This window comes from Telopea speciosissima, chromosome 2 (genome assembly GCF_018873765.1).
Source record: "Telopea speciosissima isolate NSW1024214 ecotype Mountain lineage chromosome 2, Tspe_v1, whole genome shotgun sequence".
Lineage (NCBI taxonomy): Eukaryota > Viridiplantae > Streptophyta > Magnoliopsida > Proteales > Proteaceae > Telopea > Telopea speciosissima.
Window position 1 is genome coordinate 80,430,168 of NC_057917.1, and position 22,137 is coordinate 80,452,304.

General features: G+C 37.8%; 1 protein-coding gene across 1 annotated transcript; it reads left to right on the forward strand.

Annotated features, from left to right (window-relative positions):
• The first annotated feature begins 16,339 nt into the window (after positions 1–16,339).
• On the forward strand, positions 16,340–19,113 carry LOC122649736 (LOB domain-containing protein 4). The gene is made up of 2 exons (XM_043842980.1): positions 16,340–16,783; positions 18,488–19,113. The coding sequence occupies exons 1-2, from the start codon at positions 16,607–16,609 to the stop codon at positions 18,812–18,814; spliced, it is 504 nt and encodes a 167-aa protein (XP_043698915.1). The 5' UTR covers positions 16,340–16,606; the 3' UTR covers positions 18,815–19,113.
• The last annotated feature ends 3,024 nt before the right edge of the window (positions 19,114–22,137 follow it).

Genomic DNA, 22,137 nt, shown 5'->3' on the forward strand with positions numbered 1-22,137 from the left:
TGGCTATTATTAGGAACACTGGTTCTATGTTTTTTTTTCTTCTTCATTTGCGGGTGTCCTAATCCAAAGAATTGATTGCTTTGGATTTCACTTTGGGTTATGGCTCTATTCCTATAATTTCAAGTTACTTTGGATCATGCTTGTCTATTCAATGGTTGGAATTGACACATCATCTTTTCACGTGGCAAACATAGGTGGGGCACATAAGACGGCCTATTTACATAGGCTGTGGATAAGATCTTTTGCCTAAAGATATTTCAACTGTCAGTATATTTTTGCAAATTGTAATGTTTGGTTGTTGCAGGAGTTGGAGACAATATCTCAACTAGTCTAAGAATCTAAGTGCATCATCGTAGACAAATAGGTTAGGTCTATGAGGGTGGGAACCATAGTGTTAGATGGTATCATCTTTAGCATGAGGCCCCATTACTTATATTAAGGTTTTGGCATGGAAGTATGCAGGGGATGCTTACTACTAGTACTTCTGTTTTTGGTAAAGTGAAGATGATTTGGGTATGAGGAGATTTGATTACATTGCTATAAATAGTTCAGATATGATTTTCTTTGTTGCAATGGATTGGCATGGCACAGCAGCACACTTGCAACTAGGCATTGAGTGAATTGGGGTGGCTAGGCTTCCTCATGAATACAAGTATCTCCTATGTGGATATTGGGTGTGTGTTATTGTTAGAGTTGGACCTACCCATGTTAGTTGAGTTGGAAGGCCTAGACTGATTGTGATAATTGGGTGAGATCAGGGTTTTGAAGCCCTAGTTTCAATAGGAGGGAGGACCACTACTCTACCTAGATGTTCAAACATTACTCCTACTTTGCTGAAAATGATTCTTGTATTCTTTATCCACTGAGGATGTTATTATTAGGTCTTACAGAGCTCACTCACGCCCATCAGGTCTTACAATGTGAAGAGACGTGCTTCACTGGAATTTGACTTGTGGACAAGGGGTGTCAACCAATTGGGCTCGGTCGGGCTTAGCCGGGTTTCACCAATCTCAAGCCCTGCACCGTGACGGCATGACCACCTATTTAGTTAACCGGGCCAGGCCTGGATGGGTTCAGTTGGTGTCGGGCCTTAATCGGGCTATGGGCCTGTTTATTTCTAAACCCTCTTTAAACTGGCCATTTATTAAATGAGGTTTTAATAATTTCATGCTTAGTGATATTTAATTTTGATCAATTGTTATATATGTTCTTTAACTCGACCAATGAATGGGTTTCAATATTTCATGGTTAATGTATTAAATCTTCATAAATTATTAGGCTCTTTAATTTAATCCAAATTAAAAAAAAAAAAAAAAAAAAAAAAGATGTGTTCCTTAGAAGGGAGATGGAGAGGGACGGGTATGGGGAATGAAACCAAATGCTTATTGTGAGCCCACAACAAAACCAATTAGTGGAAGCCAACACACTTCAGAAGTAACCAATAAAGCCCATCCACCATTCCATCTCATAACCCAATGGCCATATATTAAATGGAAACGTAAGAATTTGTATGTTTCAACAGGTCAAAACCAGTCTTACTTGTGCATGATTCCAAGGAATCGCGGTATTGTGTCGGCCAGATCAGAATAAAATGGTTAAAAATAACAAAAATATTAGTATTGTAATAAGTATACTGATCCGATCCAACCTGATATGGCCTATCTCTTTTGATATTGATACCGATATCAATAGAAAATGTATCTTAGGGTAAAATGGGAATTTTGAGGAAGCTTAAATGGGTCGTGCCATAATCAGGTGGGATAGGTCGGTCAGGTCGGACACCCGATGGGATAGGACCTCACACCGTGATCGCCTAGTGATTAAATGTGTTGGGCTGAAGCTTGACACGTTTAATAATCGGGCAAGGCTCGATCGTGTCTGCCCGACCGGGTCTAGAATTGGCACTCGGACTGTTGGTGGTCTTTAGAGGTCAGAGTTGTGTTGAATCAATTTTTCATGGAGCCCTTCCCCTTGTCACTTCCGGAATTGGAATTTGATTTGCAGTGGTGTCGTGTACTCGTGCCTTACTGGTATCTGATTTTCGAAATATAACATTGGCTCGATTCAGTTTGTTCATTGTTGTTGGATTTGAGGGTTGAAGCTCGCAGGGTTGGGAGGAGAGACGACTTATAAGGGACTAGGGTTAGGGTTGGATTGGGATTTTGAAGCGGATGGGAGGTGAGGGTAAAATTAGGGGAGTCGAGAAGAGGTTGGGAATACAAGGTTGAGGTTACTTATGATGGTTAAAACCTAAAAGTATATAAATTGGGTTTAGGGTGGGTTCAATCTAGGTTAGTTTCTATTTTTGATCAATTTTTGATCGAGCAATGTAGGTTTCTGATCAGCACGACGACTGACCGGTTAATACATCATCTAAATTGGTCAAACCGTTTATTAAACGATCGGTTCGATTTCGAGCTTTTTCGATCCGCAATTGGTTTAAACGGAGCTTGGAACCTCGACTCCCTGTTATACAAACGGAGCCTAAAGGAAACCACTAGACGTTTCAAAAACTTTTAACCTTAACCTTTATTCTTAATCTTTTCCTCTTACAGAAGAACCACTATGGGCCGCAAAAATCCAAACCGGTTTCAAATTTGGATTGGGATTGGGATTGGGATTGGACATCTTCACAACCCGACCCCACACTTTCCATTGGTCTCCCTACAAGATAGATAGATACCGTCTATTTGATACTTTCCTCGATATTCTCCATTCTCTCTTTAGACTTCTTCTTCCCGCCCTTGGGCCTCGAGGCACCTAAAAGCAGTAGACTTTGGAACCTAGTTTGGCTCCATCTTTTGCCTCTTTGGGGAAAACCAATAGCCTTCCCTCACCAGCATACCTACTAGCTACAAAGAAAAGTCTCTCTCTCTCTCTCGCTCTCTCTCTGGCCTTTGGCACCATCTTCCTTCAGAATATCCAACAACCTTCCCCCTCTTTTCTCTCTCTCTCTCTCTCTCTCCAACACAAACATATAGTTACCAACTCATCCACCCCTTCAACTAACACACAATTTCTAAGAAAAAACACCAAAGATTAATTTTAGGCATACATTGTAAGCACATCATACTAATAGATGTTGCAGCAAACCATGTGGTCCAAGTGTTATAGCAAATCTTCAAACTCAATGTTACGATTGGAAGAACTGACCCTCATAAATCAGTCTACAAGGGGAGGGAACCTAATAGCATATATGCCCACATTCAAGCCTTTATGGGACCGATGTGGGATTATTGTACATAACATTACCCCACCCTTTAACAATCGACGTCCTCGTTGGCCCCTTCTGGGTCAGGTAGCCCTTTCTAGGAGGCTCCACCCTGCTCTAAGATTTTGCCTGACAATAGGTAGTCCTTTCCTAGCGGCTCACTCTGGCACCAGGTCGTCCCTCCTAAGTAATCAACCGCAAAAGGACGGGTCAATGAAAGCACCAATGTTACGATTGGAAGAACTCACCTTCATAACCGGTTAACAAGGGGAGGGAACCTAATATCATATATGCCCACATCCAAGCCCTTATGGGACCGATGTAGGATTATTGTACATAACATTATCCCACCCTTTAACGGTCGACGTCCTCGTTGGCCCCTTCCGGGTCAGGTAGCCCTTTCTAGGCGGCTCCACCCTGCGCTAGAATTCTACCTGACAATAGGTAGTCCTTTCCTAGCGGCTCACTCTGGCACCAGATTGTCTCTCCTAAGTAATCAACCTCAAAAGGACGGGTCAATAAAAGCACCAATGTTACGATTGGAAGAACTCACCTTCATAAACCTGTTAACAAGGGGAGGGAACCTAATATCATATATGCCTACATCCAAGCCCTTATGGGACTGATGTGGGACTATTGTACATAACACTCAATGGATCAGTCCTAGACTCAAGTAGGTTGAACTGGTATGGACTTTGATCTGGAGAGGTGGGGGGGGGTCAATCGGTAGGCTCGCTCATTCTGATTCTGATTGGATTTTTGGTTTTTATCATATATCGGGTTAGATCAGAAGCAGAACGATAATTGGTTGGTCTATAAAATCAAAACCATTCCCAAGGCCAGACTTGATCCTCCTGATAAGGAATTAACTACACTTAAGTCTTCGAAACCCATCCATACTTCTAAGGATTTGCCACCCAATCACCACCTATAATGACAACACAATGATCTTAAGTAGGCAAGCTGGAAATGTCAACAAGAGAGCAACCAGGATAGGGAAGAGAAGGAGAAGTAGAAGGAGACGAAGAAAAAGGATTAAATAATTGAAGATCAACTATCCATCAATCAATATTTGGCAATTATAACAACAAGGTTAGGTTTAGTCTTAGTCTCTTAGAGAAGACAACCTGATTTCGATTGGTATAAGTGCAACAACACCAAAAACAAAAAAACCAATGACATTCAACATAAGAGGCTGAGAGATAAGGAAAGAGAGTGAGAAAAAAGATTTGAAATAGTTATGCTAGATCACCTCTCAGTTCTCAAACTCAACACTTAAGCAGCTCAGACCTTTTTTGAAAATTCACATGAGAATAACACATGTCAAGTTGCCAACAAGTGTTTGATAAAAGATCCTCTCCAGTGCGCATCCAACAGCTGGAGGCACTCCGGGTGCGTGTCCAGATGCGTGTTGGAGAGGATCCGGTCCCAAGGTTCTGGTTCCTTTTGATAGAAGAAGCATACCTCATTAGTAAAAAAGCCATTTAGACATCCTAATTGCCGTCATAAAAAGATCTTAAATTTATTATGAATATTTAATTTCCATATAAGTTTCCATTGCAACAGAGGTCTGGGGACGCCCCAGTAAGGTGGAGTGATCTGATTTCGATTGAAGGAGCTAAAAGAACTAGGGGTAGACCTAAAATGACTATAGGTGAAGTTGTGAAGAATGATATGCAAAGTCTAGGTTTGGTACCAAGTATGACCTTAGATAGAGCCTAGAGGAGGGCAAGGATCCACGTTATCGACATCATGTAGTTGAGATTTTTCTGATTTTCTGGGCTATTCTCTTTCCTCTTACTTTTATTTTTTATTTACCATTTCCCATTTCCCACTTTTCTTATTTCATTTCTTTATTTTTATTCTTCATTCCTCTTACCTTCCTTTCCCTTTGTGAGGATCTCAATTTTTTTCACTTTCCAATGTATTCTTCAATCCCATCTATTCCAAAATGGACTGCTATGTATTCTATTTCTATGTTGATTATGCATTCTTGAACAGAAAAAAAAAAAAAAAAACATCCGAGAATGCATCCCAAATGCTGCCTTAATATAAGAACTTCTTAATTAAAATTCATTTAGTGCCTCCTGACAAAATATATATTATTTAATTCTTCTTTATATATATGATATGGGAGAGGGTCCTCTGAACAAACGAAATAGAAAAATTGTGTACATAATAGGGTAGAGAGGTCATTTCATATGAGAAAGAGAGAGATAAAAATAGAGGATGCTAGTGTACCCTCTCATGGCAGCTTATATAACTGTTTTCCATATAATATTAATGCCCTACTTGTAGCAGTGAGTTCTCTTCTCTGGTATGCTTAGTGGTGTATTATGATATCAATCATGTTGAATCAACAAAATGACATTTTGAAGGAAGGCAAAAAAGATGAACTCAACAGAAAGAAGTGGTTATTTAGGTTTCACATTGTTTGACCAAGTTGACAAATTTGACCTTAAGTTAAGCCTAAGTGGTAGTTGGATGGGACTAATGGTAACACCCCCACTACCTAACCTAGGGATTTGCCAGTTGCAAGAGATAGGAGGAGTCCACTACTACATGTTAAGCCATGAGAGTGTTTCACAAGCAAAAATTTGGTGAGCTCTATATGTGTGGTGCATGGCTTAATGAATGCTTCAATGCTCCCTAGTCTTAGATCCTTAACTTTTTTTGAGGATTTGCCAACTTTTCTCTCTCTCTCTCTCTCTCTCTCTCTCTCTCTTGATCTTGAATGTGACATGGATGTGGTCTTCTTGTTGGCCATGCGTGCTTGTTTGTAGTGAGAAATGCAAGGCAAGAAAGGGTAATGAGGGTCCCATGTACCATAAAAATCTTGTAGGCTTGTCAACCTCTCTTTCATTTTTAAAGCTCTCTATATTTTAATTAAAGAGAAGTTAAGTGACCTCAGAGCACTTGAGATGTCTCCTTTTTTGTGCAAAGCCATTGGCTCTTCCCACCAAATAGATAATTGATTTCAAAAGAAAGATTCTAACTAATTAGTGAAAGAAACCCATTTTAGACAAATCATCTTGCTTTGCTTGAACAAAATAAATAAAGCAAGAAGTTTCAAGATCACCCTCTGTTTGAATTTCCTTTGCAAAACAAGTCCACTAAGAAATAGAGAAATCTCCAAAGTCAAACTCATCATACCATTATTAAGATAGCCCTCAACATGCCTTGTAAGTTGTAACCTCCACACATGAACAAGAGAGAGAGAGAGAGAGGGGCCAAGGTTGGATTAAAGGTATTCAAATTGTACCCTCACTAGTTCATAAACATTTTTTTTCTACTCTTTCTCTCCTTCCTCCATTTGAATACCAAATGCCCTAATGGGCATAGGATTTAGATTCATATCAACCCTAATGCGCGTGGTGAACGACCATAGATACGGAATCTTAGGTCATGCAATCTTTCTGACGTTCCGGACAGCAGACAAGCTTGGCCATGATGAGATATGACTCTTTGGATTAATCTCTTTAGTTTGAACCCATAATAGTTTTGTATTAATTGTTTAAGTAAGAAAAAATGTAGCCCTCGACAATAAGATAAGACCATAAGATCTACTTAGGCAAGCAAGCAAATCTTGTCATTTTATAAGCCTCCTTAAGAGTTAAATACTACAAAGACAGTTGATTTACAAGAAAATATTTTGCCCAAATCACTTTCATTATCGAATAATGGCGCGAGTGGGCCTTAATATTTGCTTAAGTATCAAGGCACTTATTCTTAATGATGTAACTTGTCTACAAAAATATTCCCTCCATGAAACCATCCAATGTGGGCTCTTCCCTTAAGCCAACAATATCCACTAATCAGATTCCTAATTCATCTATGAATTAATTTTTTTTTTTTTTTTTTCTTTCTTTCTTTCTTTATCATCCACATCTTATCACTTTGTGGTTTTTTACAATCTCTTAGAGGTTTCAATGTCACTCTCACATGAGATTCTGTTTTTGTGTATGTCATGCTCTAGGCAAGATCTTACATGGCCAAGACAAAACCTAGCTGAACCAGTTAGGAGCCATAGCTTTTATAGCTTAATATTGAGAAGGAAAGGGCAATGAGATGAGATGACATCTCTCCCATGTTAAGCTTAATTATAACTTTGTAATAATAATCATACATACCTAAAAGGGAAATTAATCAATAGATGCAAAAACTGCTTATTCCCTAACGCGGAGGTTTCTTAATTAAGAAACATATATTCATGTAAGAAAACGGGTTTTCTTCGGTAAAGTTAGTGTTAATAAGATTACCATTAAACCACTGTTTCTCTTGGCATTATGATCATGTTAGGGTGTCAAAAGTTGGCTTGCACCTGTAGGCCTGATCTGAACCGACCGGTTGTAGCCCAAGAATGGACTAAACATGTTGGGCTCAAGCATTGGCCGATTAATAATCATGCCTTCTCAATGCAAGGTAGTGGTCTGATTAGGACCGACTGATAATTGATTATTTATAGTCTAATTAGCCCTTTAAGTCCATTTGGCCTTTTTATGCCTCGTGTAAGGACTAGTAACTGACCAACCAAATAGAAACATGTTCATGCACTAACCTATGAGGCCCTCTTACTTAAATGGGAGAAAACTATGTGGACCTTAAATTAGTGGGGACCAATTAAGCCCAACTGAAACCGGCCGGCCTGACAGGGTTGACACCCCTAGATCGTGTAGCACGAAACGGATGGTTTGTTACCGATGCCAAGGTGGAAAAGCCCACATTGGATCATAATGAATTACCAACTTCCTAATCATCTCCAATCCTTTCTAATGAGTGACTTTTGGGACCATAAGATTGGCTTTTTGTTGCAGCAGAATACACTTTTAGTCCTCATTGAGAGAGCCATATTGGGTGGGGTTAAGCTAACCCACAAATCTCAGGTAGATTATGTGCTTCCCCTTGGTTGAGAGGTAACTTTTAAATTATAATCTTCTTTCATCTATAATTAATTAAATTAAATGGAGCATCTTAGTTATAATGGGCTTCTTAAGGAACAAAAGGCATAAATTCTAATAAAGATAGGGAGCCCACTTGGTTTGGAATTTTAGCTATTGTTTTGGTCTAATCTTCTTTTAAATCCGTCCCAAAGCTTTTCTTTGCTTCCCCCTCTATTAATCCCTTTGGCTTTTCTAACCAACCGAAGTCTTGGAAGGAGGTTAGCTTTATTTCCAACGGTCGAAAAAGCTGTGCCCCATGAGGTTGACTATCTGACGGCGGTAAGAGGATCCGTACGATGAGACAAGACTCTAATCCTTGCCGTTGCTTTTTCGTCTTGTCTTTTCACCGAAAAACACCGATTTTATGTCCTCCGCCCGAGTAGATCATTTGGGTACTTCATTGTCTAGTGGGTCCCATACTCCCCCCACTTTAACTTATGGTGAGTTGGTGACCGTTCAATCCATCCACCCGCCAAAATTTCTGCCATGGCAATGGTAGGAGTCAATTACAAAAAAAGAGCAATGGTAGGAGTCCACCTAGGTACTTGTTTTTATGTGTTTATGTGTGTTTTGAGATTTTTTGTTTGGACTAATTTCCCCGCCACGCATAGAGGATGGTTGATCCTAGTGTTGACAAACCATATAGGGTTTTAGTATGTTCTTAAAATGCCCTCCTGATTTTTTTTTTTCATCTTTTACCGTCTCGTGGTGAATGAGATTCCATTCACCGTGGTGGAGGAAAACTCAATCCTTTTTTTTTTTTTCCATTGTAAGTTTTAATGGAGTATTCTAGATCGTCGTTGTTTTGGAATCGCGTGGAAAACTGATGTGGTAATTTTGGGAAAGAGATAGTTACCTGATCGCGTAGCTCCTACCACCAACGTGGGGCCAATGAGAGTGTATATTTTTATTTTACAAGAGTGAGAATGGTAATTTTGTGCATCCATGTATCATGGCATAGGACTATGCAGCCAGACAACGGTCATTTTCCTGATAATTTTAATCATACTAATATCTAGAAAATGGGAGGATGCTGTTGGCTTGAGGCTAGTACAGTTAAGCCTAGCCCCCATGGACATTCACGGGATGTATGTTAATACAAAAAGGGGTATTTGAGTGAATTATAATCTAAAATTCAGCATGTGTCTAATCTAGACCATGTCCTTTCTATCCAATAGTTAGGAATATATCATCTATCCATGTGGCAAAATAGATTCCTTATATTTTAAAAAATTACATACCCATATACTCTCCAATGTATTGTCATATTCTCTTCTTGTATTTTTAGTCGTCTATATATATATATTTTTTTGTACAAAAACTTAAATTCATTGTTGAAATTTCATAGTTTTGTTTTGCCATTTGGCCAACTTTGTGTTCTTATTTAACGTAAAATAATTTTTAGACGGTATGATTTAAAGGGTTTCTAAATTGGCATCAAGTTTTAAGTATAAAATAGTACCTTAAAATAAAATTTTATTTTGATGCAAGCGTGAATTTCTATTTTCCTTTCCATTTTATGCAATAGGATCTTCAATATCCGAATATTCAGACTGATATTTGAGTATTTAGATAAATATGAATTTAGTTCCACTTATATCTGCTTTGTAATCAACCTATTGACATGTCCATTTGTCAAATTTTAGAGTGAATTTCAATCATGACTCTATGTATTATCGTTTTCTCTTTTATTTTTTCAATCATCTATTTTTTATCAGTATTTTTCAAAAGATGTATTCTTTTGAATAATTCTTTCTAAAATATTTTCAAAGCTTTATTTTGCCATGTGTGAAATTCCATTTGGATGAAAATTAACATATGAATAGGGGTCTTGGGTTTCTAGTCGCCTACAAATTTTCGGCACCACCTGAACTATTATGTGTTAGCTTTTTTTTTTCCCTTGATAAGTAGGCCACAAGGAGAGTTGAACTCATGACCTCTTTATTGTGAGGTGTTGTTCCTTGCCAACTCTGCTAACCCCTTAGGGATTATGTGCTAGATATTAGGGTCACCTAGGTGGATTGTGTATATCAAATTTTAGTTTTAGTAGATTAATTGAAGTTGTAAACAATTAAAAAACTTATGCCTATGTGCAGTTTCGGGTGTTGGAGAGGAAAATTCGACAAAAAAATATATATATGAATAAATTTTTTTATTTAGGTAAAAACAAATTTTACTCTGCAAATGCGCAATTGAATTCACAACTAAAACAACATAAATGAACCTAGATTACTGAAATAATTTGAAACATCCAAAATTTTGAAGCTAAAGCATTTCAATGAATGGTTTACTTTGATTTCTTAAAACTAATTGAATACTTTCTATTTGAATTGTCCAAAGGTAATGAATTTAAAATCCAAAAGGACTAAGAAATAAATCTAGGAAAAAAGGTTCTTACTTTAAATCCATATGTGCTCTCCAATGGAGCCTGCATGCCTATTTCTGTCATGTAGGCGGATGTAGCAATTTTTACCATTGGGAGATATGTAGAAAATATTTTGGACAAGCGACATAGTAATTGTTTAGTTTTTACTATATAAAAAGTTGACAAAAGATTTTATAGTCTACTTGACTAGATTGCAATATTTGGACTATATACCCAATTATGCTACGAGGAGGAGTGACGTGGTAATTCTAACCATTAAATAGCTAAAAGATTATTTCGATTAATCAAATATCAAATTTCATACTTGATTTTAATTATAACACGTACGACATGTCCTCCTTACAAACAAACATCCACTCGCGAGTCCATTCACATTCTTTCTAATCCTAAATTTCTCAATGATTTATTGTACCACCTCGCCAACTCTCTTTGGACTAAAACTTTGATTTCCAAGGCCTCTCCACAAATTTTTATATTTGTCTAACCAACATATGTAACAGTAAATATCAATCTTTGTCAATTTGACCTGAAGACCACTCCCCAATATTTTCTTGTAAGATTTTTCAACAGACAACACACCTCAACCCTAAAAAGAACTCATGTGTTAAAAGACTTAAGCATATCATGTTTAAGTCAAATTTCCAAACCCTCTAAATTAACTACCAATCATGTTCATAATCAGGTTGGTAGGTCAAATGACAAATTTCTACCCTGAGTAATAATTACACCAAACCAACCCCCACAAGTCTCATTAAGAGAAAAAAAAAACCCCAAAAGTGATGATTAGAAAGAAAAAAAAAACAAAAAAGTGTACAAGCAATGAGGGAGTGCATTCTAGTGTGCACCTTCACATAATGAGTAAGGGGTCCATTTTTTGTTGTACCATTAGTATTAGTGTGACATCAGGGTTTAAAACAGAATTAGGATCCAGATTGGTAACAGCCAATTCCGATCTGGTTTGATCAGAATCGATCTGAATTGTTCTAAAATCAGTGAGAATCAGTGGAAAACGGCCTGAACCCTATTTTTCATATAGGACCGGTCTGATCTGGATTGGTTGGAATCGAGATTGGCCCATTCGATCCAAATTTTCAAATCCTGTGTGATGTGCAGATTCCTCCCCCAAGTGTGACCTACGCTAGACTCCCATGTGTCTTATCTTTCTCCTTCCGGTATAAAATGATATCTTTGCCCTTATATAGAGAAAAAAATAAGAAAATGCTAGCGTAGATCACACTTCTGAATAGAGAACTCTCCTTAAAATAAAGGGAGAATATTCTCTGTGTCGCAGCGCATGCTGCGCCAGGCACATGGGAGTGGGTGTAATGACCACCCTACCCCTCCAGTGACAGGACCATGTGCCTGGGTGCAGCCTGCGTTGTGGCACATAGAACAACACCCCTAAAATAAAATAAAACAAGAAAAAGGGTTCTTTGCTCGACAGTTTGGCCCTTGCAACAGCGTGAAAACCAATCATAATGCGTGCGGGAGCATGACGGGGGTGGTTATTTCGCATTCACCGGGGCAGGTTTTTCCTTTTCCGTAAAAATAAAAAAAAGTGTTTCCGTAAGAGCCGTGTTTTTACCGATTAATTCAACAAGACGGCGGAGTTTCCAAATTTGCCGACTGTTTGTCCCCTGCACGGACGCACCACACCAACCACTCTCTCAGGCTGTTTACTGAAAACCAGTTGCGGTTGACCGTTTTTCACGTTACCCTCACGATCAACCGACACTTCCACGTGTCATTATCTCCAATTTTCACTTTATTTTATTAACTCCCTTTACTTTTTTGTCTTTTTTTTTTAATCAGCCGCAACTGTTACTGACATGGCTCGGCTCTGACACTTAACAGTATCATATTAAAGATAAGAAGATTCGATATATCTCCAATCATAATTTGAAACGTGTCCATTTTAGTAGACTTTGTCAACCCGAAATCATCCGGAAAACACGTGCTCACATGGTTATAGATATTCTACAATAGGATCACGAGTCACGAGTCACGACTTATGCAAGGTTTTGTAATTACAGAAACATCCTCAGTATAATCTGTGAATTGACCAGATTGTCCCTTTCAATAAAGTTTGTTGCAGGATTTTAGGTATCGGTCTCAGATCGGCCACATCGGTCAACACCACCTGGTCGATACCGGATCAGTGGATGGTATGTAAACAGTACTAGTAGAGGGTATAATTGTCAAAATATGGTATATTACATCAATATCTTTGAGGGAAAAATCGCTCAATACAAACCGATACCAATATGTATCGGTTTGATACAGGTACCTAAAACCATGGATGGTTTGGTAACTAATTCTGGCCCTAGCCAGACCCAACAAAGGATATTTTAGATTTCAGGAATGATTACACGAATACTGATCCAAATCCAAGATCCTCGTGGTACTTTACTCTTAACACTTGAGCTCGTAGTGAAGTAGGGAATGCATACCATTTCAACCATTATTGTGTATTGTACCATAGTTTTTGATTTTCAAAGTTTTATTTTACTGCTTTTAGAAAAATTGGATACTCATGGTTTAGTAGGGCACGTACCCTAGTTATTTCAAATACTATACCCAAACCACCTTACCCGTCAAAGGTCATACCATACTAGTTAATTCGGTGGTAGAGTAGGATAGGTATCCATTCTAACCCATTCCATTGCCATCCAAGAAAAAGCGGGAAGGATCCAAAAGGAGAGATGTATTGGGTGACAATGAAAACTGCACCATCATGGAAAGAATCCATTGCCCCTATCATGTCGAAGAGCACATATCCTTATGTAAGACTCTAAGTGCTCTGGGAAAGAGACATGAGGAGAGAGCTTCATGTATTGACAAGGAAAACTGCTTAATGATGGAAAGACCCGGTAAGTGCCCATCATGTTCAAGAGCACAAAGTACCTAAATAGAGAGAGAGAGAGAACTTCATGGATTCACAAGGGAAGATGCTTTATGATGATTTGTCTCCATCATATTAAGGCTACAAACACTTAAATCAGTAGTTTATCCATGATTATGTTGGTTTTTCAGTCTAAAAGCAATTAAGCTTTTGATTTAACCACTAATTCACTAAAGGTCCCATGTTATGTGAATGTTTCAATAGCCATAATGTCCATCACTCATCCAATCTTAGCACTTGCAATATTGATATAGGGAAAAAGAAGGTTAATCGGTGTTGTGTCTCGGCGTGTAACTGTGTCAAGATACCTCCTAGAAAGGCGAAAAGGATCAAAGATGCACCAATCATTTCGCACACTGTGTGTACTTGTACCCTATAGCGAATGAGACATTCCTTCATCGTAGGATATGATATTTTCAAACTTCAACTAATAAGGCGGGAATAATAATGGGTTTTCCTTCTCTCAAGACACAGGAAAATTTTCCGGATTTTCTTTTTAGGAGGGCCTTGAAGTGAAAATCTGTGAAGTATTATCTTTCAAGGAGGGTCTTTTTGTAATTTTCTATAATTCATTCACTTAGCCATTACTGATTAATCTATTCATACTTTTGTAGAATAGAATTAAAAATTATATATATTATTAAAATAACCAAGATGCCCTGACTTAACATTTCAAAAGATTTGCTGTAGTCTTCCTAAGATCTCTCAAAGGTATCTCTCCCAACTTTGCAAACAAGTGGATATGCTCAACTTGTCTAACTTTGTTATTAGGGGGGATGTTGATAATATCCATATCTTCTCCTTTAATAAAGGGTAATTTTTAAATTACAAAGGTGCAGTATGAGCAACATGTTATTTAACATTGAAGCTGGTAAGGTCATTGAGGATTTTTATCAAACATGTTTGGTTCAATATTCTTTTCACCCTTCTCCTACCATTCTTAGATCTGTCACCTCTCATGTAGAACTACAAGTCTTCCTTTGCCATGTTATCTCCTCCATGTGAATCCTTCTACCTCTCCTCTTCATTTAGATGTTCTTCCAAGGCCACCAAAACACTCATATAAAAGAGGGGGATTAAAGAGAGGTAGTTATAGGTTGAATGTCATTATCGTCAATGTCTTTCTCCTTTAATAAAGAGAGTAACAGTTTTTAAATACCAAGGCGGCAAGGCGCAATAGGGAGAAGATATGATCTAGTGTGGGTGATAAAGTTGAAGGGGTTGATACCAAAGACCTTAATCAAGTCCCACATCTTCATGCTTTTTATAGCCAAGCTCAGATTAAGTTTGTTGTTTTTATGTAAAAGCTTCCTGCTTGGCATATATATGGCTCTTTTTAACTTGTAATAGTCTCCCATTTTTAGGTCCTCTTTTTTACTTGTAATAGCCATTAGCCTCCCATTTTTAGGTCTATATATGTCTCATTCTTTGCTTAGGTAATTCCCCAGTAACTACCTTCCTCTTAAGAATAAATTAAAGGGGTACTGACCCAAATGAAGCATAGATTTTCTCAAATGTGATATTATTTGATGGGGTCAAAATTATTAGTGGGGTTTTAATTAGTTTAATAAGACATCATCAGATGTTAGAATAAAAATGACATAAAATGAATAAATCCCATCCCTATTGATGCCCTTGCATGCATTTTCATTGGCCCCTGTACTGATGCAAGGACTACACTATCAAGTAACTATCTCTTGACCAAAATATAAAACCATAGGTTAAAATTTTCCTTCACCCAAGGCTGAACCATCCAGTTAAAATCAATCTAATGGGATGATTTAAGCCTTATATGACAGACACCTTACTCTCGATTGCTAAGTCGACGATTGAAATAAGAATGTACAAATCTATTTATTGGATGATTAGGACATTTTAATCAAATTGATTTCGAAGATTATGACCAATTGTTTTACTTTGTAAATCTTGTGGAGGATTTACAAGAGAAAAAATCTACATTTTAATTTAGAGAAGATCTTAAATGCCATAATTGACCTTAAATTAGTTCATTTTCTTCACTTAGCTGTAGGACCATGGGTTAACCTGTATAGAGATGAATGACCACACACAAGGATTTAAAGCACGTTGTTGGGATTGGTAGCTGATACTTATAATGATATCAATACGAATTTGTTGATACGGTTATATAAGATGATTTTGACTTCAATACGAACTAAGATACAGTGGGGGCAAAATGACCACCCCACCTCCTATGAAAGGAGAAAATCCCACCCCCAAGATGCTTTTGTGCGTACTTTCATTGACTCACATGTGTGGAGAGACCCCTACTTATATACCAATACCTAGAACCCTAGCCTCACATGACAGATGACCCTTAGAGAGATTCTGCCCCCAAGATGCTTCTATGCATACTTTCATTGACCCGCACCACGCTGCTCCACAGAGAACGCTCCCCTTACACTTATATTCGGATACCTTGAACCCTAACCTCACATGAAGATAACTCTAAAGAGACAAGAAACCCCACATGGTTGAGATCAGCAAATTAAAATTTTCTTCCAAGCAACAAAAGCCAGGTCAAGCTGAGCCAAACTGAGTCGACTTGAGCCAATAAAAAGCCAAAATGGAAAGAAAGAAAGAAAAGAAGGGGGAAAAAAAAAAGGCTAATAAAAGGATATCAATGCACCATTAGCCTTGAAAATTAAGAAAAAAAATAATTTCCATATTAAATGTTTGCAGAAAAATAGAAAAAGATAATATTAAAACGGCTGGGACAATAGATCTTGTCAACAGAGATGATTTTGTCGAGCAAAATCTATCGGGTCCTGCTTTGGTGGAACCCACGAAAGATCCTCTCCCTCCTCAAAATGCTTATATAAGACCCATCACCCCTTCCCTCTCACCCCCTCCTTACCTTTTTCCCTATCCAACCATTCCTTCTTCACATTCTCTATATCTCTCTCTAGTCTCTTGTAGTGTTACTTTTTTCTTGTGTCTTTGTTCTTTCTCTCTTCCACTTCTGCCATTTTTTCTTCTTCTTGTACTTCATCAAACACTATTTACTACTACGACGACTACTACTACTACTACTACTAACTTACCCACAACTGCAATTCTTTGTCTCTTAAAGGCACACTGCACAGCAACTGGTAGGGTAAGGTGTCCTGTATAAAGGAGTGTGAAGGGTACCCACCCTTTGAGACGACATGAAGGAGGCCGGCAGGAAACAAGGGGCAGCATCACCTTGTGCTGCGTGCAAGCTTCTTAGAAGGCGGTGTGCTCAGGATTGTGTCTTTGCCCCTTACTTCCCTGCCGATGAGCCACAGAAGTTTGCTAATGTCCACAAGGTGTTTGGTGCTAGTAATGTCAACAAGATGTTACAGGTTCAGCTCTCTCTCTCTCTCTCTCTCTCTCTCTCATGGGTAATTGGACATTTTGTGATAATGGGTGTTTCAGATTATGTTCATTAGGCTACAAAAACAGAAAGATTATGTTTATTTGATCTTTTGTGAGTACAGGGCTCTCTGTCTCTCTCTGCTTTAATACGCAATTGTTATTTTCTGATAAAGGGTCTTTCAGATTATGTTCATTTGGGGTTTTTAATGAATGCAGGGCTCCCACTTTGTCTGACTTGGTGGTTAGGGGCAATTGGCCATTTAATGAGAATGTCTCTTTGTCTTTTGGGTATTTCAGGTTATGGGTATCTTCTAAATAGAGGGTACAGTGATGGACCTGATGGTTACTCAATGGGAATAGGAAAGAGGGTATGTGGGTAATCTGAAATTTAACTAATAACCATTCCTGCAGTTTACTAAAATCCCATTATTTGCTAGCAGACCTTCCAAGTATTATATATTGCCGTGCATAAGCTGTTGATGGGTGATTCCTAGAAGTGTTACTAAAAGTTTCTTTTGGTGGTAAGCAAGAAATTCACTGTCAAGAGTGAGGGAGTTGGCAGTTTTACTTTTGTAAATACACAAACACTTGGTAGTCAATTCAAAGAAACATAAAATCTCACTTGACTAGTTGAATTTACTAAGAAGCCCCTTTTCTTTCTTAGATTCACTGTCATACCATCAAAATTCTCAATTGAGCCCTCCATATGGTGCATCAGAAATAAATTTTATACAGTAATTCCCTTGAGAATTGTTGAAGAAAGTAGAGATTTTTGGGTATTCAAGTCATTTCAAACACTTAAATAGCTCTAATCTCACTTTATGGCAAGTATCACTTTATGTGAAAGAATGGTAGAGGCTCCTCTTCTTTTACTGTATTTATGTGATTCCTTAGCTAATAAAAAGTGGGATGTAACCACCATTTTGATCATAGTTGAAGGTATCTTCTACGGTTCTAGAATGGCTTATTTTCTACTTTGGTACTTGATCTGTTTTTAGGGGAATAAATAAAGGAGTATATGAATTGATTCTTATCACAAAAATGACTTGGTTTCTACTTTTCCACTATTGCAACTTCTTTAGCAAAGAAAACTAGAGGGAAATGTCTAACCTTTTCTGTGAATTTTCAAGAGGAAGGTGTTTATGGATCATTTGAATTGTTTCTTTAGAGATGGGACCTTATTGATAGAGACTGGTCCACATATAAGTCCAAACAGGGGTTGGTACCTTGTAGCTGACAGAAAAGATAAGAATTTCTACTTTATATTAAACATTTGTTTAAGTATAAATACCTTCAAAATATATATATATATATATATATAGTGATGCAATCAATGACACAAACATTACATGACATCTATGTCACTCTCAGCTGAAGGTTAGGCCCTAAATCCTAGAGGAAATTTCTTCAATCTTTCATAATTTGCAGTTTCTTTTGATTCACAGGGAAAAAAACTATGTACATTTACTGTTGAACAAGAATAGAAGCAGACTAATTATTTTAATGGGCTATTGCAAAATAGGCAATTATGCACATATAGTCATAGATTAAAGATGCTTCAATACTTCCATGATGTGTTGAGGTTGATCCATGTGCTGCATAAACCATATTTTTTTGGATTTTAATGATTGAAGTCATTTGTTTATATCCATTGTTGATGATGACACAGATTGGTTTGTGATACTTGGCAGGAATTACCACTGCACCAACGCGGCGATGCTGTGAGTAGCATGGTTTATGAAGCTAATGCAAGGGTGAGAGACCCTGTCTATGGTTGTGTGGGTGCAATTTCTTCTCTGCAACAACAGATTGATGTCCTTCAAACCCAATTGGCTCTGGCACAGGCTGAGGTAGTCCATATGAGAATGCGCCAAGCAGCATCTACATCGAATCACGGCGGTAATTCAAGTGATAGTGCTTCCCCATCCTCCAAGCTAATTAGCCCACACACCAAGTCTTTCTTTGCTTTAGATATGGTAGATCAGGCCAATTTAGGGGAGTCCTTGTGGTCATGCTAGTTTATGAAGCATGTCTTCCTTCTATTACTGTGGGCTTTTTTTTTTGGCTTGCCTCCTAATAGTTATTATATACTCCCCTCCCTCCCCTTATCTTTCACATCCCCTGTTCTCATATACATCTTTACAATACTTCTTCATGTAACTCAGTGGTCAATATGATATGATGATCCACCCATATGGTTTGGGAGGATTCTTTATCATTAACCATATTGTAAATATATAATTAACTTATGGATATCAGGTATTAAATAGCTATTATAAGTGAAATTTTTTTATATTGTTGCTTTGTTTTGCTTTCATTGTCATGGTTTTGTTTTATATCTCCCTTTAAAGATATATTTTTTTGCCATTGATTCCTTGGGGAACAAGAAACATGAACAAAAAAAAAAAAAAAAAGGGTTTTTGTTAATTTTCTGTAACAATTAGCCATCTTCCATATTGAGAAAAGCAAAGCATTGAACATGGCCGAAAAAGGCGAAGAATTAAACAATATAAGAAATGGAAATGGAAACAGCACCTAAAGTTGATGGTGAAACTTGTCTGGAAGAAATAACCAAAAATGGAATTCTACTTCTTTTCATGTGAATTGGGTTCTTGGTAATCATGTTTGTAAATAGGACTAGAAGTGCCCTTCAAATCCCAAGGTCTCATGCTCACATGTTTTTACAAAAAAAAATGAAAATTACATGAACTGCATCCACTTTCTGTTTAAATTTCAAATTTGAACCAAAATGGAATTCACCAAGTGGCAAGGCAAAGTGTTGACGGTTCAAGACTATAGAGAAGGTGCATGAACAATTGAGAGGATGCAATGCACGTGGCTGATTGGGTCTATTCCTAAATATCCAATTATCAGAATTGTCGCATCATTTTTTCATGTAACACAATTACGAGTGCAAACCCCAGGTAAAAGTATATGATCTGTGTAAACTATGAATCTTAACCAAAAAAGACTTCATAGTTGGGAGATGATAATTTGAAAAATGTGGGGTTGCAGATGGGCCAACTTGTAGCCATTGGATTAAAACTGATCTATCACGAGTAGGGATAGAAATGGGTGAGTAAAATAGCATCTTCTTGCATTAGACTCCAAAATTGAAAGCAGAGGGGACAACCCACCAACATGACATCAACTCGGTCTGTTAAGTCCTTGGTAGGTTTCAGCTAGGGTTGATGCCTACTCCCCACAGAATCATGAGAGAGAGAGAGAGAGAGAGAGAGAGAGAGAGAGAGAGGGTTAGTTGGTGTTTCTCTTTGACCCATGGTGAAGAGAGAATCTCTTCATCTATAGGATCTTATCCTTCCGTTTAAATGGAAGAAAGGTAGCATACAATCATAACGTGAAATCACTATCAATGAAGAGATTCTTTCTTCACCTATGTTTGAAAAAAACTAATCATCACTTTATTTGAATTTTTTTTTGGCATTTGCAAATTTATTTAATGACATTTTATGTTGTTCTAGACATATGACCATTCATTAGAGGTAGCTGTGTATCATGTCTTGTTTGTGGTAGGAGCTTTTTCTTTTTTGTATTATTTCATAATGTGCTTGAGTTATGTTTGGGTCATGCCATTTTGGATTATGCTTGTATCTTGACATTATCAAACAGACACTGCAGGGTCCATTTCTTCGATCATTCCCTATCCCTATTTGGAGGCCAAAATCATATCACTAGTTAGCAGTGTTTCTTATGCTTGTGTTAGTAGAGCATGAGAACCCCCCACCCCACCCCACCCCACCCCACCCCAACACACAAAAAGGGTACAAGGAGACCGTCAATATCTTTTTTTTTTGGTAAGAAATTTATTTATTGAAAAGAAAAGCCAGTAGGGTTCATAGCTTCCAGGTTACAGAGATCCCAAAATCATGAAAGGGAAATAGGTCAGTCCGTCTTGCTAGCCGAAGACAGGGCCTGCCGAACTAGAAAATGTGCAACAGAGTTAGCATTCCTAGGAATATGGACCACCTCACATTCATGAAAGGCACAAGTAAATTGCTGGATATCCGAAATGATGAGACCATCAATATCTTAGTCTAATGCACATTATAAATTTAAAACATTTTCAACTATGTCGAGATGGTTTTTTAAACCAATTTTTGGTAAAAGTATTTAATAGTTCTTACTTCTTAGGTAGAGGGTTTTCTAAGCAAGTGGTATAGAGAACTGCACTGATGAAGTGCAGCGGAATGGTTTGATACATAGAATGACAATGAGGTCATTTTCATGTGAGGAGGATAGTTCTCTGAGCCATCAGGGAAGGTTACGCTAGCATTCTCTCTCTCTCTCTCTTCCCCACCTGGTACGACCTTGTTGCTCTCATACGTACAAAGCTGTTTCGCTACATCTCATTGGTGTGCTCCTTTATACTGCAACCCTCTCTAGGAAATGGGATCGCTGCCAGGCTGTGTGGCCTTGCACTCATTTCACAGGAGCAGGGTGGTCATTTCACCATTCCTGGACAGGTCTAGAACTATGGGGAACCCTTGCTCCGATCCCCAAAACGAGATGTAAGACTCACAGATGCGCCCCTTACTAAAGGATTTGGATTGAAAGAACATGAAACCATACTGCCGAAACCATTCATTTGTTCTATTTTCTTTTTAAAATATTCAGAAAAACCTTTCAAATGCACCAAGAATCATAAATTTTAAATTTTTTCTTGCCAGAATTAATTGCCCATTAACGTTTAGGCCCATTTTGTTGGTATAGGACTCTCCTGTGCTTTGGACTCTTACTCTTCGAAGTTCCATCTTGCTTGGAACTCTATCCTTTTGCCTCCAAGTACTTGCACCCTTGGACTGGAGAAGAATAACTCCCTCAATATCCAATGATTTTGGGTGAATTCCAATTGCTAGAGTGTCTCTAGATGACCCTCACCCATATTTGCTTAAAAATTAGAAGTTTGGTGAAAGTTTTTCATGGCCCCACGGTGAAAAGAGAATCTCTTCATCAATATGATTTGACGTTGTAATTGGACCCTTGGAGTAGTGAGTCTCATCATTAACACTCAGCCCATATTGTCAAAGTTCCCAAATGCCAGAGATTCTTTTTTCACCATGGATGAAGGAAAACTTTGTTCTAAAAGTTTCGTTTCCATTAAAATAAATTTTTGGGAGCATATATTGGCATTCTTTATTTATTTATTTTTTTTAAAGGCAGTGAGTTTTGTAATATTATACATATGATAGTATCCGGAATTTTACTTTGTTTCTGTCAGATTAGAATCCTGGAGTTCCAAGTATGTTTCTAGCTCTCTTCCAAGATAGAAGTGAGTCCTAATGTCTCATAGTGCCTACACCATGGGCCAATAAGGCTGCAA

Coding starts and splice junctions, on each gene's coding strand:
- LOC122649736 (XM_043842980.1), top strand. CDS start 16,607: ATGAAGGAGGCCGGCAGGAAACAAGGGGCAGCATCACCTTGTGCTGCG. Junction 16,784..18,487: donor ATGTCAACAAGATGTTACAG/GTTCAGCTCTCT, acceptor GATACTTGGCAG/GAATTACCACTGCACCAACG.